We start from the raw sequence: 17,325 nt of genomic DNA on the forward strand, positions 1-17,325 counted from the left end.
AAGAATTGATTCTAAATTCCTTCAATAAGGGTCTTTTGAACAGTTGATGAGCTAAGAATGGTTTTTACATTTTATTTTTAGTTTTTACTTTTTTATATAATTGCAAAATATCAAAAGAAGAGTAAGATTTCATGACATGTGAATATCATATGAAATTCACATGCCAGTGGCCACAAATAAAGTTTCAGTGATACAGTCACGCTCATTTAAGTACGGTCTAGGGCTGCTTTCTTGCTACAGCTGCAGAGATGAGTACTTGAGACAGACCTGCAAAGGCTAAAATATTTTTTTAGATTTGATTGGTTGATTTTTATTTCATTTTAATTTTTTATTCATTAAATTGAGAGAGACAGGAAGAGAAACATCTACTTGTTGTTCCATTTATTTATGTATTCATTAGTTGAGTCTTGTATGTGCTTTGACTGGGGATCCAACTCAAATCCTTGGCATATTGAGATAAGACTCTAACCGACTGAACTACCCAGCCAGAGCCTAAAATATTTACTTTCTGGCCTTTTACAAAAAATTTTTGCAGAATTCTGCTCTAGAGGGTTGGCTATGCAAGTCCTGTCACATCATTTGTGACTTAAGAGATACCCAGAGATAAGGTGACCAATCACCCTCCTTTAGGGAGGACAGTCCTTTTGTAAGTTCCATCCTCCCTCAAAAAATGTCCTCCTTTTTAAAAAAAATTTTTTTTCATTTTTTTTATTTTTTACAGAGAGAGTGAGTCAGAGAGAGGGATAGACAGGAACGAAGAGATGAGAAGCATCAATTATTAGTTTTTCATTGTGCGTTGCAACACCTTAGTTGTTCATTGATTGCTTTCTCATATGTGCCTTGACCGTGGGCCTTCAGCAGACCGAGTACCCCTTGCTGGAGCCAGCGACCTTGGGCTCAAGCTGGTGGAATTTTGCTCAAACCAGATGAGCCCGCGCTCAAGCCGGCGACCTCGGGGGTCTTGAACCTGGGTCCTCTGCATCCCAGTCCGATGCTCTATCCACTGCGCCACCACCTGGTCAGGCCAGGCCATGTCCTCCTTTTTGATATTGGAAGACTAATCTGTAAATGTCCGTATTCGATTGATGCAGTCAGTCCATTGCGTGTGATGTGACGTATTTGTATCTAAATGAGTACTTTTTTCTTATAATTATTATTAAAAAATTAATAGGCATATAAGCATAATTACAATATAAAATATTACAGATGTTTTTATTATGCATTTATCATAGTATAGTGTATTATTGTTGCAATGAATAAAATGTTTCTTTTATTTACGATAGTTTTCTTCAATTTATTTTTGTCCTTCTTTTCATTGTAAAAAAGTTGGTCACCTTACCAGAGATAATTTTAATTCCAGTTTAGCCTTGCTAGGGAGAGGGACTCAACTGCAATCTAATGGCAAAAGTCAGCCTGGTCCTGGCCAGGTTCAGTTGGTTGGAACATTGTCCCAATATGCCAAGGTTGCTGGGTCAATCCTGGTCAGGGCACAAACAAGAATCAACCAGTGAATGTATGAATGGGTGGAACAACAAGTCTGTATTTCTCTCTAAAATCAATCAATAAAAATAAACTAAGCCTGACCAGGCGGTGGCATAGTGGATGGTCGCTGGCTCCAGTAAGGGGTTACTTGGTCTGCTGAAGGCCCACGGTCAAGGCACATATGAGAAAGCAATCAATGAACAATTAAGGTGTCGCACGAAAAACTAATGATTGATGCTTCTCATCTCTCCGTTCCTGTCTGTCTGTCCCTATCTACCCCTCTCTCTGACTCTCTCTCTGTTTCTGTGTAAAGCCAGGAGGCAAGGCCAGGGCCACTATCACAGCAGCCTTCTGGCCCATGCAGGTTCGCATTGGATTCGGACAGTCGGTAAAGAAACAACGGAGCCAAAAACTGATGGGCCATAGTCTTTAATCCTAGCTTGCACCCGGCGGGCAAGTAAAAATACACACTGGGCTCCAAAACCCAGTCACATTCAGTGCTCACAAAGCCACTGACTTATCCGAGTTTCCTAGAATCAAAGGTTTCTAGCTCACCAGCCTTATTCTCCTCAGTTCCCCATCTCCTTCCTTATCCCAAATACAAACTCTACACAAACTGGCATCTCACTCAGCACTCCGCCATCTTGGCTGCTTCTCCTGGCCTCCTCCACGTGGCCTTTCTCTGCTCTCCTTTGCTCTCTCTTCTAATGATAATCTCAGGAACCAAGAGCGCAAGGTCCCGCTCCGTCCCTATTTTATAGTGTAGAAATCCAAACCCTTAATCCAATATACAAAATAGGAAAGTCTCTAATACAGTCACTTCTCTGAGGCATGATTGGATTGTACCACCCCACATCAAAATGGGTGGGAAAGGCTTAATCCCAAAACCAAGCCCCAGGCTACAAGGATTCTCAACACACATTAATATCACCTGGGCAACGGCCTCTTTAACAAAGTGAGCATAATACATTTTATCTGCCCAACACTCTGTAAGAAAAAAATAATGCCTGACCAGGCAGTGGCACAGTGGATAGAGCTTCAGACTGGGATGCCGAGGACCCAGGTTCGAGACCCCAAGGTCGCCAGCTTGAGCGCGGGCTCATCTGGCTTGAGCAAAAAAGCTCACCAGCTTGGACCCAACATCGCTGGCTCGAGCAAGGGGTTACTTGGTCTGCTGAAGGCCCATGGTCAAAGCACATATGAGAAAGCAATCAATGAACAACTAAGGTGTCACAACAAAACAAAACTGATGATTGATGCTTCTCACCTCTCTCCGTTCCTGTCTGTCTGTCTGTCCCTGTCCCTGTAATAAATAAATAAATAAATAAATAAATAAATAAATAAATTGAAAGAAATAAAAGTCAGCCCGAAGCAAGGGTAACCGCCCTAGCCAAGGGGCAGGGAGGTGGATGCCAGGTCCAGTTCTATATGGCCTCAGGCAAGTCACTGCTCCCTGGTGAAACTGTGAGCCTGTTTCATGCCCTTGTAACCTGGGATTGGATTAGTAGGCAGGAGGACTCCCGGAAGGTACTGAGAAGTAGCCTTAAGGAAAATTTTGGGAGACACTGCGAAAGCCTCACTCAAGGAGGCAGGCTAATAGGATGGCTGCTCAGAAAATGCTTATGGTGCCCTGGCGTGCGGGGGACCCGGGTTTGATTCCCGGCCAGGGCACATAGGAGAAGCGCCCATTTGCTTCTCCACCCCCACCCCCTCCTTCCTCTCTGCCTCTCTCTTCCCCTCCTGCAGCCAAGGCTCCATTGGAGCAAAGATGGCCCGGGCGCTGGGGATGGCTCCTTGGCCTCTGCCCCAGGCGCTAGAGTGGCTCTGGTCGCTGCAGAGCGACGCCCCGGAGGGGCAGAGCATCACCCTCTGGTGGGCAGAGCGTCGCCCCTGGTGGGCGAGCCGGGTGGATCCCAGTCGGGCGCATGCGGGAGTCTGTCTGACTGTCTCTCCCCATTTCCAGCTTCAGAAAAATACAAAAAAACCCCAAACAAACAAAAACAAAAAAAAGAAAATGCTTATGGTGCCCTGGTAGGGTAGCTCAGTTGGTTGGAGCATTGACTTGATAACCCAAGGTTGTGAGTTTGATCCCCAGTCAGGGTACATACATGAATCAACAAATAAATGCATAAATAAGTGGAACAACAAATTGATGTTTCTTTCTCTCTGTTTCTCTATCCCTTCCTCTTTCTAAAATCAGTAAGTACATTTTAAAAAAGGTACTTTAAAAAAAAGAAAATGCTTATGGAATGATTCAAGAGATCTGCTTTCCCCCCATGACAGACCAAGTGTACTTTTATGTTCATTGAATGTTTATTAAATTAATAATAATAAATAATAGACATTATGTATTGAGCCTGTGTAATGTCCTGGGCCCTGGACTTCTTGTCACTTTCTTGCATTACTTCATCTGCTCTTCACCGCTGCTCATAGAGAGACACTATTAATATCCCCGTTTTACAGGAGAGGAAAACAGGCTGCGTGCCTAAGTGCCTGTGGAGTGAGTGAGCAAACAAACATCACTTCTCCTCCCAAAGTCAGTGGGCTTACAAGGGTGTATTCTGGAGACGAGGAAATGTTGCCCTTGTGTCCAGTCTTAGAGGGATGACCATTCCCCTGCAGTAGGAATACCATGCACCATATGCAAAGGTGGAGGACACAGGACTGTTCCCAGTATTCAGGTCCCCAAACTGGGGTGGCAGCTTCCCAGGTTAGCCTCTCTCTAATGAAGCTGCACTCATGTCCGTCCGTCATTGTGACTTGACAAGGAGCCACACCTGTCTCTTAGGAGTGGGTGCTTATGTGTTCAGTCCTCATCTGACTCCCTCTGTGGCCAGGACACGATGCAGTGTCTGCGCCACATCAGAGGAATAGGTAGGACTCAGAGGGACAGGGACACAAAGGTCCTTCCTGCCACCTCCTCCAGACAGAACACTGTGAGCTCCACAGAAATTCAACTCCAAGACATAACGATCCCAGAGGCTGGCCCAGACCTGGAGGAGGAGCTGAATGAGAGGAAAAAATACAAGATAAAGCGTTTGATATTCTCTTAGGAAAGAAGGTGGTGTTGGAGACCACGAAGGGGTGTTTATGGGATGAAGTCCCAGGTCCTGTTTTAGATTCAGCAGCCCCAACAAATAGACTGATCCTGGGCGCTGCATCAGGGAGCTTTTACCAGACGACTGGATCCTGGAGAATTTAAGGAGCTGGGGGAAAGATGGGGCCAGGGTACCTCCCCATAGAAAGAAACAGGGGAGGGCCAGCCTTTGTGGGGCTTCTTGAGGATCTCCCCACATTAGATTAGGTAGGAACTCATCAGGCAAAAGGTGAGAGTTCTAGGCCTCAGGGGCTCAGGGATGAGTACTCCAAGGGAGCCCCTTCTGGGAGTTCCCTTGGTGGGATCCGGAATTCCCCTCTGGGAATTCCCTCGGTTTGGAAAGGATCACTGAAGAATGGGATGTAACTTTTGACTTGGTCCATAGTGGAAGGCCTTGACTTTTTATTTTGTTTAAATTATGGTAAAATACACATAACATAAATTTTACCATCTTAACCATTTCTAAGTGTAAAATTCAGTAGTGTTAAGTATAGTCACATTGCTTGCAACCATTCTTCAGAATTTTTTCATCCTTCAAAACGAATGCTCTATACCAATTAAACAACAAAACACGTGAATTTTATGGAATGTGTATGATATCTCAATAAAGGTGATAAAAAGTTTTTTTCATCCGTACCTCTCAGGTAACATAATGTCTATTTTGAGACCCAGTTCATATACCACTTCTTGCAGGAAGTCTTATGTCTGTCTTCAACCCTTCCAGCCCCTCAATTCTCAAACTGAGCACCCCCTTTGTACAAGATACCATCCCTCCACTATCAGCCTGACCTTGAGGGTCTAGTACACTACCCCTAGGAAGCCTGGAGATGTTACCGTCCTGATTTAGGCTGGGAGATTGGGGTCTGGTCCCTGTTCCCAGCTTTCGATAATAGGCTGTGTGGCCTGACCAGTGGTGGTATAGTGGACAGAGCATCGACCTGGGATGCTGAGGTCCCAGGTTCGAAACCCCAAGGTCGCCAGCTTGAGCGCAGGGTCCCTGGTTTGAGGATGGGATCATTAACATGATCCCATGGTTGCTGACTTGAGCCCAAAGGTCACTGGCTCAGCTGGAGCCTCCCAGTCAAGGCACATCTGAGAAGCAATCAATGAACAACTGAAGTGCCACCACCATAAGTTGATGCTTTCTCTCTCTCTCTGTCTCTCAAAAGGAAAAAAAAAAAAAAAGGCTGTGACCTTGGGCAAGGCCTTCAGTGTTATGGTCCTGGATCCTAGCTTTGGCTTTCTGTTGCTCTAGCAGGTGGGCACCTTTGGGGGCCAGGCTCCCTATGCAACAGGGAAGATGGCTGGGTGGTTGCACTGGAGCACTGAGTGGTCACCAAGGCCTAAGGCACGGTGGCATGGTGGGGAAGACACTGCAAAGGGCCCAGCCCTCAGTTCCCTCCCTGACTTATTCGTCTGGTCTCATTGCCCACTCCTGCTGCTCGCATGGACCAGTTGTTCATCCAGGCAAAAGTTCTGGATGGCAATTTCACAGTGTAGTGTAGGGGGATGGCGCTCAGGAGGTAGAGGGAACTGGAGTCCAAGGTCCTAGAAAGGGGCCAAGGGGACTGCAGGCCGGGAACCTCTGGTAGGAATGCACAACTCCGGGAATACCACCTGTGTTTTGGATATTGTGCAGAGGCTTTTGAATAAAAGACCTCACATCTTAGGGCCCAGAGGGCTGGGAGGTCTGTTCAGGGGGTCCAGCTTGCCCAGAGAGGGGAGGCTGGCAGTGCCAGGGAGCACCTCTTGCTCTGATGCTTTGCCAATCCAAGGCTGGCCCTTTAAACCCCAGCCCATGATGTCACCGTAGACAGCAAAGGACGGGAGGGGGACTGCAGGCCTGAGGATGAACTGCATTTCCCAGCAGCCTCCTGTGTGCCACACCCCTCCCAGCAGGCACTGGCTTACTGCAGACCATTAACCAGCCCAGTGCTGGATTCCAAGTGAAGTAAGTGTCCTTTCATCACTCCTAGCTTCTTGATGCAAACTCTAGAGTCCTCCTCTCTCCTTATGCAGTCTCCCTTTCGGAACCTAGGAGCCCAGCACCATTTGGACCCCATCCCACTCTATTTCATCCTTGTCGCGGGTTGCCCACAGAGGCTCCCCGTTTGGTCTGGCAGCCCCCTTTAAGCGGGGCGGAGACTACATCTCCCAGCTGCCCCGGGAACTTCCTGACGCAGCCCCCCCCCGCCCCCTGCCCGCGGGGAGGTGCAGGCCTGGAGGGGGGAGGTGACTTGATGTCATCCTGAGCAGCTGGGCGGCGGGTGCCGGGACGCACAGAGCCAGGGCTCCCGCGGCGCCGCGCTGCGCCGGGTCGGGTCCCAAGACTTGAGGAGAGGTCCGCGCGCTGCCCGGTCCAGCCCTGAGCCCGCCGAGCGCCCGCGCCCCGACCCGGGGCTGAGCTGGGGTATGCTCCGGCCCCCTCGGAGCCCGAGAGAGAACCCAGGAGCGCCGCCGCCCAGCACCCGGAGCGGAACCGCTGTGCAGGAGCTCTGAACAGCCGCCCCCTCCCCACCAACAGTCCCTAGGGTCTGGGACCCAAAGTCTGGGCTTTTGAGAAGTGAGTGTCTCCCACGGAGAGGCAGACGAGATTTTGGGGGGCGAGGAAGGAGGAGCTGAGGTGGGGGAGGGTGCTGGTTCTAGAAGGGGGATGGCATGGGGACAGGGTCCCCTTCTCGGGGAAGTCCCTAGTGGCTAGGAGTAGTGGTGCAGAAACGGGGCCCCATTCTGTTAGGGGCCGGCGCTGAGGTGCGGGAACCCCGTTCTGGGCAGGGGCAGGCTAAGGCCATTCAGTCAGAGAGGGGAGGGACGTGGCCCCCATGGGAAGGGGCTGCCCCTGGATACAGGGTCTGGGTCAAGGGTAGGAGGGAAAGGCGAGAGGGCACTCAGCAGCACTCGTTCTCACGTTGTCTTTCCTGGAAAAAACTGACAGGCTCTCTCTCTCTTTCTTGCTGACCTCTCTGCCCTGACTTCATTTTCAATGAGCCAGGGTGGGAAACCTAACTGGACTCTTCGTGACCCCAAGGAAGGACCTGAGGTCTGAGCCATCCTCCTCTCTACCCTGCCTGCCCCCCAGGACTGGCAGTTGCCGAAGGCCCTGGGGGGGAGGCCCAAGACTGTGGTTGTACCCTCCACCACCACCAGGATGGGCCCAAGTTAGTCAGCCAAGCCTCACTCAGCATCCTCCAGGGCCAGCGGGAACCCTGGGGTCTCTGAAGGCTTAACTGCTGCCTGGCTGTCATGGAGACGAAGCTGCCTCCTGCAAGTACCCCCACCAGCCCCTCGTCCCCGGGGCTGTCGCCTGTGCCCCCACCTGACAAAGTGGATGGCTTCTCCCGCCGTTCCCTCCGCAGGGCCCGGCCCCGGCGCTCACACAGTTCCTCTCAGTTCCGCTATCAGAGCAACCAGCAGGAGCTCACTCCACTGCCCCTGCTCAAAGGTGAGTCCCTCCGGCTGCCAGGGTACAGCCGCCAAGCTGCAGGGGTAGTGAAAAGCAGCTGGCAGCTGCCATCAGAGGGAGTTTGGATAGCCCCGTCCAGGCCAGGGACTCCACCATCGGAGCTGACCCCCACCCTCCAGCCCTCCCTGCTGACGCATGGCCTGACTGGCCTGTCATCCTCGGAGGTGGGGCATCTGGAGGTGGCGCCACCCCGGGGGGCAGACCCGGGCCAAGGGTGGGGCCCACAGCCTGTGTTCCAGGAGGCTACTAACAGCCCAGGCACTGCCAGGGTCCTGGAGCAGGTGTTCAGTGTGGTTCCCCGCGGTCACCATGCAGTCCCCTACCCCTGGGCCACAGGGCCTGACTGGCTAAGCCAGAGAGCACCCTGGAGATCTCAACTCTGACCTTCCCCCCACTGCTGTGCCACCCAGGAGCGGGAGGCAGGAGCTGTTTGGGTCACCTGTGGAAAGCCCAGGTATTTGGGGTCTGTCACCTGGCTTTGTTTTTTAATCCGTGTTTTTTGTTGTTTTTGTTATCTTGCTTTAAAGACAGGCCCTCAGGCCCTCTGGGGCTGGGTTAGGAGGAAGAGACAAATTCTTTACCCCACAGGAATGGGGACAGAACAGGAGCTATTTGCTCTCTGCAGCAGTCGGAGGGCACAAGAGCAAGGGGTCTGGGGGCAGGGGACGCTGCCCCAGGATTAGGGAGGTTTGCCCTTGCGCAGAGCCATGGCAGCTGGGCCCAGGCTCAGTGCCCCCCTCCTCCCCAGATGTGCCAGCCTCTGAGCTACACGAGCTCCTGAGCCGGAAGCTGGCCCAGTGTGGGGTGATGTTTGACTTCTTGGACTGCGTGGCCGACCTGAAGGGGAAGGAGGTGAAGCGTGCAGCGCTCAACGAGCTGGTGGAGTGTGTGGGGAGCACCCGGGGGGTCCTCATCGAGCCTGTCTACCCAGACATTATCCGCATGGTGAGCCCCAGTGAACCGGCCTGGGGGAGGCTTCAGGGGGTGCAGGAGCATGGCCGGCCTGCCTGTGGGCTCCTGTGGGTTGAATCCACCCTTCTGCTTGGCCTCAAGTCCTGCAGCTTCCCTCCCTTCTCCATCCTCCAGTGGCCCCTGGGCCTGGCCTACCCGGCACCTCTGCGCTCTCAGGCGTGGTGGGCACTGCCCCCTCCCGCCCCTGCCCCTCACCACCACGGCCTGGCTTGGGTGCTGCTCCTTCCACGAAGCCTCTCTCAACGCCCAAGCTAGAAGTCTCCTTTGTGCTAGCTAGAGTGTCTGTAGACTGCACTGCCTTCCATCTTATCTTCCCCACGGGACGGTACCCGACAGAGGGCAAGGACACGTCTTGTCTACCCGTGGGGCCCTAGCCCCTGGTCCGGGCTTCCGTGAATTATGTGTTCTGGTCATGATTGCCAAGGAGTGAACTGCTTGCTGGACCACGTGCTGTGGCCCCTTAGAACTCTGGACGAGGTGCCCTGGCTTCTGGCTCTGAGGGTTCTTCCTTAAGGTTCCCGCTGTTCCTCAGATCTCAGTGAATATCTTCCGGACCCTGCCGCCCAGTGAGAACCCAGAATTTGACCCTGAAGAGGATGAGCCCAACCTCGAGCCTTCGTGGCCACATCTGCAGGTTTGAGGGCTGGGGGAGGCAGGGATCCGAGTGTCAGAGAGACCCGAGGACAGGGACGAGGGTCTCCGTAGGCCCTGGACTGATGCATGAGGCCCATAGGGCAGGGTGGGTCGGAGGGTCTGCTGCGGAACTCACTGTTTGCCTCTCCCCTCCCCCAGCTGGTATATGAGTTTTTCCTGCGCTTCTTGGAGAGCCCAGACTTTCAGCCCTCCGTGGCCAAGAGATACGTGGATCAAAAGTTTGTTCTGATGGTGAAGTGGGAAGCCCAGGCTGGGGGGTGCCATGGGGCAGGGGCAGGCTCCCTGAGGGGCACGGGGAGAGGCTGGAAGAAACCTGGGCTTGGTCTCTCTCCTGACCCTTGACCCTGGGTCCCACAGCTCTTGGAGCTGTTTGACAGTGAGGACCCCCGGGAGCGTGAGTACCTCAAGACCATCCTACACCGGGTCTACGGCAAGTTCCTGGGGCTGCGGGCCTACATCCGCAAACAGTGCAGCCACATCTTCCTCAGGTGGGTGCCCGCGGCCTGCCCTGCCGGGACCTGGGGAGGAGCCGGAGGGAAGGGTTTCCAGGCTGGGGGGCCCACGTTCATTCCCGGCAACATATTATATCATATTGATCGTTCAAAGCCTGTGAGGTCAGCAGAGGAAGGTTCTTTATTTCCATTTTACAGATAGAGAAATAGAGGCCAAGAGAGATGAAGTTGTTGGTGGAAACTAAGCCAGTCCAGGGGGCCTAGGATCTAAACCTTTTGACCCTTATTGTGCTCAGCCGTAAGGACCTATAGGAAGATTCTTTCTGTTAAATGTGTATTGAGCACCAAAGCTGGATGGCCTTGTTTTTGAGACTGACTCTGGAGTTAGACACCTGTATCTGAGTTTGGTTCAAACATTTGAGTGTGCTTGGGCAAGTTATTGAAGCTCCCTCCCACTTTCCTCGTCTCTAAAGTGGACTGATAGATAAGTCAGGGACGATCATCAAGATGAAATGAGGCGTGCCTCCAAAGCACTGAGTGCAGAGCCCAGACCCAGGCTGAGACGCTGAAATACTAGCTTTTATCGTTACCATATGAACCACAGAACAGGTGAGACATGGTCTCTGTCCTCCAGCAGCTTGGAGTCCCTTAAATCCCCTGCTAATTCACTTTGGGGCAAGTTTCATTGAATCACTGAGCCTCAATTTCTTCGTCTGTACATGGATCTAATAAGCCCTGCCTCCCAGGATCATTTTGAGAAGTACTTAGCACAGAATAGGTGCTCGAAGTGTCTGTCATTCTTTTGGTTGACCAGGCTGAGGAGTGAAGAATGCAGGCTAGGTGCCTGCTGACTGGAGGGGGACCAGGTAGTGAGGGTTAGGGTCTGGGGACGAGGTGAGTCAGAACGCTCCATAGAGGAGGGCTTTGAGCTGGGACCCAGAGTGGCACCAGTGGCCGGACTGAGGGCGACTCAGAGGTGGGTGTGGGTCGCAGAGGGGCCTGGTTTAGGGTATTGGGAAGGGGGCATGGCCTCTGAGTTGGGAGAGAGTTGGATTAGTGTGCACGGTTGAGTGGGCAGGCAGGTGGCTGCGAGGGGCGGGACCTGCTCCGATTGCCCTGAGCACTTCTGCGTCCTTATCTTCCTGCCGCAGGTTCATCTATGAACTCGAACACTTTAACGGCGTGGCTGAGCTGCTGGAGATCTTAGGAAGGTGACTCTCCCTGGGCCTCAGCCAGAGCATCAGCATTCCGGGGGAGGGCTTGAGGCCCAGTCACCTGAGCCCTCCTCCTCTCTCCTGCCCCCTCCTCAGCATCATCAACGGCTTTGCGCTGCCCCTGAAGACAGAGCACAAGCAGTTCCTGGTTCGGGTCCTGATTCCCCTGCACTCCGTTAAGTCGCTGTCTGTCTTTCATGCCCAGGTAAGGCCCAGGCCTGGCCCTGCACAGAGAGAGCTGACAGAGTCAGGTCAGCCATCTTGGTCAACCTAACACTCTGGCTTCAATCACATGAAGTCATGGGATCCTCTCTCACCTTCTTTCTCTTTACTCCTTCTGTTCCATCTGCGTTAGAGTATTCCCAGTGCTCTTTAAGGATCTCAGACATCAGGTCTGTGAAGCCGTCCTAGTCCCATCCCTCTTAACATGCCCTCGGCAGGAATAAACTCTCCTCCTTCTATATTCCTGTAGATTGTGATACAGAGTTCTATCGTGGAACCTTCTGTAAAATTTGTAAGGACTAGTTTGCTAAATATTACCCCTGTGAGATCATTGTGTCACCACCCAGCGAGCAGAGTACCTGGTACATCCTAGGAGGTAGTCAGTGAAGGCCTGGTGAATGAGAGGAGACACCGTAAGTGAGCCAACGTCCGGCAGCCTGCCCTGGCCCCATTGACCCCGTCTTCTTTCTCTCCACCCCCCACAGCTGGCATACTGTGTGGTGCAGTTCCTGGAAAAGGATGCCACCTTGACAGAGCATGTGAGTACCTCTGGGGGAAGAGGCAAGTCTCCTTTCCTGCAGGTCTAACTCTTTTCTGCTCCAACTCCCACAGGTGATCCGGGGGCTGCTCAAATACTGGCCAAAAACCTGCACCCAGAAGGAGGTATGCAGGAGGGCTGTGGTGACCACTGGAGGGAGGTTGGGAAACTTAGCTTCCGAGGGCATGCAGGTGTGTGTCGGGAGATGGGCGGTGACCCTATGTGTCCCTCCACCCCCAGGTAATGTTTCTGGGGGAGATGGAAGAGATTCTTGATGTCATTGAGCCCTCCCAGTTTGTGAAGATCCAGGAGCCCCTCTTCAAGCAGGTGGCCCGCTGTGTGTCCAGCCCCCATTTCCAGGTACAGGTTGGGGACAGGTGAGGGTGGGAGTTGGAGAATGGACTAGGAAGGTTGGCCAGTTGACCTAACACAGCTCCCTCTCTCTTTTGGACCCTCCTGGGTTTGATAATGGGGAGATGCTGGATTTAGGGTCAGAAGACCTTGGGTCAAACCTCAGATCTGCCTTGCAGTAGCTGAGGGGCCTTGGGCAAATCACTTTGCCACTGTGAGTGTGAGGAAGCCTCGTCATCCTAACGGGGGCCAACAGGGATCTCCTCACAGGGTGGTGACGAGGACTTTAGAGATCACAGTGTAAACATATTTGGTGATCGGAAATGCGCTCCACATGGGTTGTTACCACTTCTCTCCTTTTCTCAGTGGCCCTCAATTTTGTTAGTCCCACTTCAGGGCCCAGCCAGGACTCCGCACCTAGTGAAGCTGGCTATAACTAGTGTTCTACCTGTGTGTGGAGACTTTCTCCCTTTCTTTTTTTTTTTTTTTTTTTTTTTTTTACAGAGACAGAGTCATCAAGAGAGAGAGGGATAGATAGGGACAGACAGACAGAAACGGAGAGATGAGAGGCATCAATCATTAGTTTTTCGTTGCACATTGCAACACCTTAATTGTTCATTGATTGCTCTCCCATACGTGCCTTGACTGTGGGCCTTCAGCAGACTGAGTAACCCCTTGCTGGAGCTAGCGACCTTGGGCTCTAGCTGGCAACCTCAGGGTCTTGAACCTGGGTCCTCTGCATCCCAGTCCGATGCTCTATCCACTGTGCCACTGCCCGGTTAGGCCTTTCTCCCATTCTTATGAGCCATAACCTGGTGGAAGTCCATTCTTTCTCAGTGGTTCTGGTACTTCAGCTGAATACACCTCATTTGATTCTTACAAGAGCCCTGGGGAGGTAGCTATTACTGGGCCCATTTTACAGATGAGAAAACTGAGAGGTTAAATGCCTTGCCCCAGGTTATGTGGCCAATGTGCAGTGGAGCTAGGATTCAACCCTGAGCAGTGGACTCCGAATCCAGTGTTCTTTCCTCCTTGTCACATTGCTCCCTCCAGTGGGTCAGATGAGCCCTGAGGATGGGTGTGTGGAGGGCAGGGTGCGCTGGGGTTGGAGGGGTGGGTACCAGCCCTTGCACATGCAGGGAAGCCACTGCCAGTGCTCACACTGCCACCTCGCTGCCCCAGGTTGCAGAGCGGGCTCTGTATTTCTGGAACAATGAGTATATCCTGAGCCTCATTGAGGACAACTGCCACACTGTGCTGCCTGCTGTGTTCGGGACCCTCTACCAGGTCTCCAAGGAGCACTGGAATCAGTGAGTGTCCAGACCTTCACCTGGTCCCCAGAAGCTGGGTCCAGGGTCAGCCGGCCCAGGTCGGGGTTGCTCCTGGCTAGAGAGAATGAGGGAAGGCCTCTGGAGAGGGCTGAGGTGGGGGGCGGAGGGGTGGGAAGAGGGCAGTGTCGGTGCTGGTCAGGCCGGCACGCTGTGTCTGGGGCACAGGGACAGGCAGGGATGTAGAGGGAGGTGGGGCCAAACCGAAGTTGCTCTCATCTCCTCACCCCCTCCCTTGACTTGCCAAGAACCATCGTATCTCTGATCTACAATGTGCTCAAGACCTTCATGGAGATGAATGGGAAGCTGTTTGATGAACTCACAGCCTCCTACAAGCTGGAAAAGCAGCAGTGAGTGTTGAAGGGCTGGTCCTGGAGGGAGGGGGAGCGAGGCAGAAAGGGACCAGCTTCTCAGAGCCGGAGGGAACCTAAGCGGAGGACCCCACAGGGACCTCTAAAGTCCCTGCTAGGTTCCTGGCCTAGTGCTGGGCCATTCATGCCCAGCTCCCACTGCATTCTCCAGTCATTCTCCCACGTGCCCTCCCAGGTGTGGAGCTTTGACTCCCCAGAGTTTCCTCCCCGTCGGCCAGGCCTCTCAGAGCCAGGCTAAGCCACCTGCTCCATGACCAGTCTCCTCAGTGATCTCTTCCAGGAGCAGAGGGTCCCACAGAGTCCCTTTACCGATGGCGTGGCGGTGAGGGAGGCTGGACTGTAGTCAGGGCCACAGGCAGGGGAGCTGCCTCACCCTCTCTCCCCAGGGAGCAGCAGAAGGCCCTAGAACGTCAGGAGCTGTGGCAAGGCCTGGAGGAGCTACGGCTACGCCGATTACAGGGGACTCAGGGGGCCAAAGAGGCCCCCCTCCAGCGCCTTACACCCCAGGTGGCCACCAGTGGGGGCCAGAGCTAGAGATCCCATCAAAGGGAAGAAACTAAACCCAGAGCTGTCAGCCCCTCCATCCCCGCTCCTGCCCAGGGGCCCAGAGAGACACACACCTGCCCCTGGCCTCGCCAGAGTGGGTGGAGGGCTCCCTGCCTGGCCCAGCGTGGGCAGCTTTCGCTGTGGGGAGAGGGGAGGAGATGGTGGTCCTGGCAACAGAACTCGCGGGCCCTTGTGGCAGGACTTGACCAGGGCAAGCTTGACCAGGAAGCTGCCATCAGGGATCTCCCTGCCCCAGAAAGCTGGGCTCCAGTCTGCAGGCAGGTTCCCCTGCTCCCGGCCTAGGGCAATGGGACTCAGCTCCTCATGTCCCACCTCGTGCCAGCGCGAGGTCCTTCCTCACCCACCATGGGATCCATGGTCTATTTATTCTTCCTTGCTCACCCCAACACAGACACTGTCCTGGGCCTGGGGCGTTCTCCTTCTCTCCCCTCCCTCACCCTGTACTTTCTTGTCCCCTTTTTATTTATTGGGCAGGGGGAGGGGTGAGGGCACAGGCAGAAGCAGTTCCCCGTGTCCTGGGGCAAGGTGGGGGTCACAGTTACCATGGTCTGTCCCCCTCCCCCTGGCTGGGGGTAGACTTAATAAAGACAAGACACTCAAGGACTGCTTGCTTTATTAAGAGGTGGGGACGAAGAGGGCCATGCAATGATGAGACTGGTTAGGAGGCCAGCAGGCGGGGGAGAGGCAGGAACTGCCTTCTCACGAGGTGACAAGCACAGACTTAAGAGGGCTGAAGCTGCTGTCCTCAGTGAGGCTCAGGATACATGGGCTGTACTCCAACTCAGTCTCTCTGACCAAGGGGAGGGCGGCCCAGAGAGGGTGGGCTAGTAGCGTGAGAGGCGACACATGTCACACTGGCAGGCCCTGGCGGTGAAGATCTCCAGCTCCTCCCTCCGGTCCCCCCCGCAATACAGCTGCACTTTCACCTGTGGGAGAGGAGGACCTGTATTTTAGTCCTCTTTCTCAGGCCATTGTAGACCCCCGTCTGCTCTGTCCCCTCCAGCCCTATGAGCCACCATGAGGCTGGGCCCCCTCACCTTCCTCAGACCACTGATGGTGCAGCATTGAGAGATGGAGGTGACGTTGTGTCGATAGCCACTGGCCACCAGCACAGAGTAGCGGGAAGGGAAGGCACTGGACTCACAGTGACCCACACAAGCCTGTGCCACATGGGAGCCCTGGCAGGTACCCTGGCGGTCACTTCGCACTGTCACATTGAAGGCTAGAAGGAGACAGATGAGCGGTGGATGGTGCCTGTGCGAAGGCTTACCCAGCTCGTTGCCTGTTCTCTCAAGGGTGCTGCCTGCCCCTCTGTCCAGTGCATCAGCTCTCTGCTCCCTCCCAGCTCCCTGCACCCAGGGTTACTCACGGTGCAAGTGGCAGCCGGGGATAGCCACCTGCCGACCCCAGCCTTCAGTGATTGCCAGGAACAGCAGGCAGAAGAGCTGGGTTTGGGGGTCTGCCATGGGAATCTGAAACACAGTGGGAAGACAGATGTCTCTAGATGAGGGTGCAGGCGGAAGGGGGAGTTCTGTAAATACTACTGCCTCCAGGTGAAGGAGCCAGTAGACTGGCCTATCTGACCGGGGTGAGGCAGGCCAGGGGGCATCTCTGGGTGGGTGTCAGTGTGGGCGGCTGCCTCTGGATGTGACTTGTGTCAGCCCATGGTGGTGACTTCCCCCTGCATTTCTCCCACCATCTGGAGCACAAACATCTGTCTCCCTCCATCTGCCATCTTGGCCTGCAGGACCCCATCTGCCTTCGGCAGGCCCTCCCAGGGCTCTTCTTGCCTCAGGGGCTTACCGCTTCCAAGGTCCAGGAACTGAGTGGCTTGCTGAGTGGCTCCTTGTGCCTGCGGCTGGTCTCCAGATGGTGCTGGTTCTCTGGGTTTTTATCTGCCAGCATTTGGGAGCCCCGCCCTCTTGGAGATCGGCTTTCAGGCCTGCTGCCCTCCCTGGAGCCTCCAAGCAATCCCACCTGGGAGAGCCTGCTCCTGTCAGAGGTGTGGTCCTAGGAGAGTGACTCCTGCTGCTTTCTGCTCCCTTCTGTCTAACAGCTGTCAGGGCAGGGCTGGGGGAAGTGAGGTGTGGGGGAAAGAAAGCCCAGGGTCTGGTGGAGTGGGCAGCTTGTGTGCAGTTGGGGGAGAGGGCCCAAGACTGGATTGGGTTGTGGCCACCTGGATTCTCTTTGCCGTGTGGCCTTGCACAGGACTCCCTCGTACTAAGGGCCTCGCCACCCCAACAGTAAAACTACTAAACTACTCAGCCCTGCCTGTCTCTAATCCATTGCGGAGGGGAGGGTCTGGGAGGAGATTCTTAGGGACAAGGGAAATGACACCAGTGGCAGCCTCCTGAGAGGTGCTTGGTGGCAGAGCCAGGAGGGAGGGAAGGGTTCTGAGTCCATTTCAGAGCTTCACTTTCAATGTCAGGTGGAGGGCTTCTCATCCTGGGCTCAGCTAGAGTGGGCCCTCCTTGTCCCTGGAACCACAGGGACCTGGAAGAGCCTGAGCTGTCAATCCCAGCAGATCCCATCCTGTAGTCCAGCTCCGGCTCTGCTCTCCCAGCGAGGTGACTAAGGCTCAGGGAAGGAAGGGAACGAAAGCTGACGCAGCTAG

General features: G+C 54.0%; 2 protein-coding genes across 2 annotated transcripts; one reads left to right on the top strand and one right to left on the bottom strand.

Moving 5' to 3' along the window:
• Positions 1-6,793: 6,793 nt before the first annotated feature.
• PPP2R5B (protein phosphatase 2 regulatory subunit B'beta) lies at positions 6,794-15,311 on the top strand. The gene is made up of 14 exons (XM_066251968.1): positions 6,794-7,142; positions 7,572-8,021; positions 8,791-8,987; positions 9,547-9,648; positions 9,807-9,899; positions 10,026-10,156; positions 11,272-11,331; positions 11,431-11,539; positions 12,042-12,095; positions 12,169-12,219; positions 12,335-12,454; positions 13,628-13,755; positions 14,022-14,123; positions 14,531-15,311. Exons 2-14 carry the CDS (start codon positions 7,823-7,825, stop codon positions 14,676-14,678), a joined length of 1,494 nt encoding a protein of 497 aa, XP_066108065.1. The 5' UTR covers positions 6,794-7,142; positions 7,572-7,822; the 3' UTR covers positions 14,679-15,311.
• Positions 15,308-16,562, bottom strand: GPHA2 (glycoprotein hormone subunit alpha 2). Its single transcript, XM_066251969.1, has 4 exons — positions 16,515-16,562; positions 16,081-16,183; positions 15,749-15,933; positions 15,308-15,637 (listed from the first exon to the last, which is right to left on the bottom strand). Exons 2-4 carry the CDS (start codon positions 16,175-16,177, stop codon positions 15,536-15,538), a joined length of 384 nt encoding a protein of 127 aa, XP_066108066.1. The 5' UTR covers positions 16,178-16,183; positions 16,515-16,562; the 3' UTR covers positions 15,308-15,535.
• Between the last annotated feature and the right edge of the window lie 763 nt (positions 16,563-17,325).

This window comes from Saccopteryx bilineata, chromosome 1 (genome assembly GCF_036850765.1).
Source record: "Saccopteryx bilineata isolate mSacBil1 chromosome 1, mSacBil1_pri_phased_curated, whole genome shotgun sequence".
Taxonomy (NCBI): domain Eukaryota; kingdom Metazoa; phylum Chordata; class Mammalia; order Chiroptera; family Emballonuridae; genus Saccopteryx; species Saccopteryx bilineata.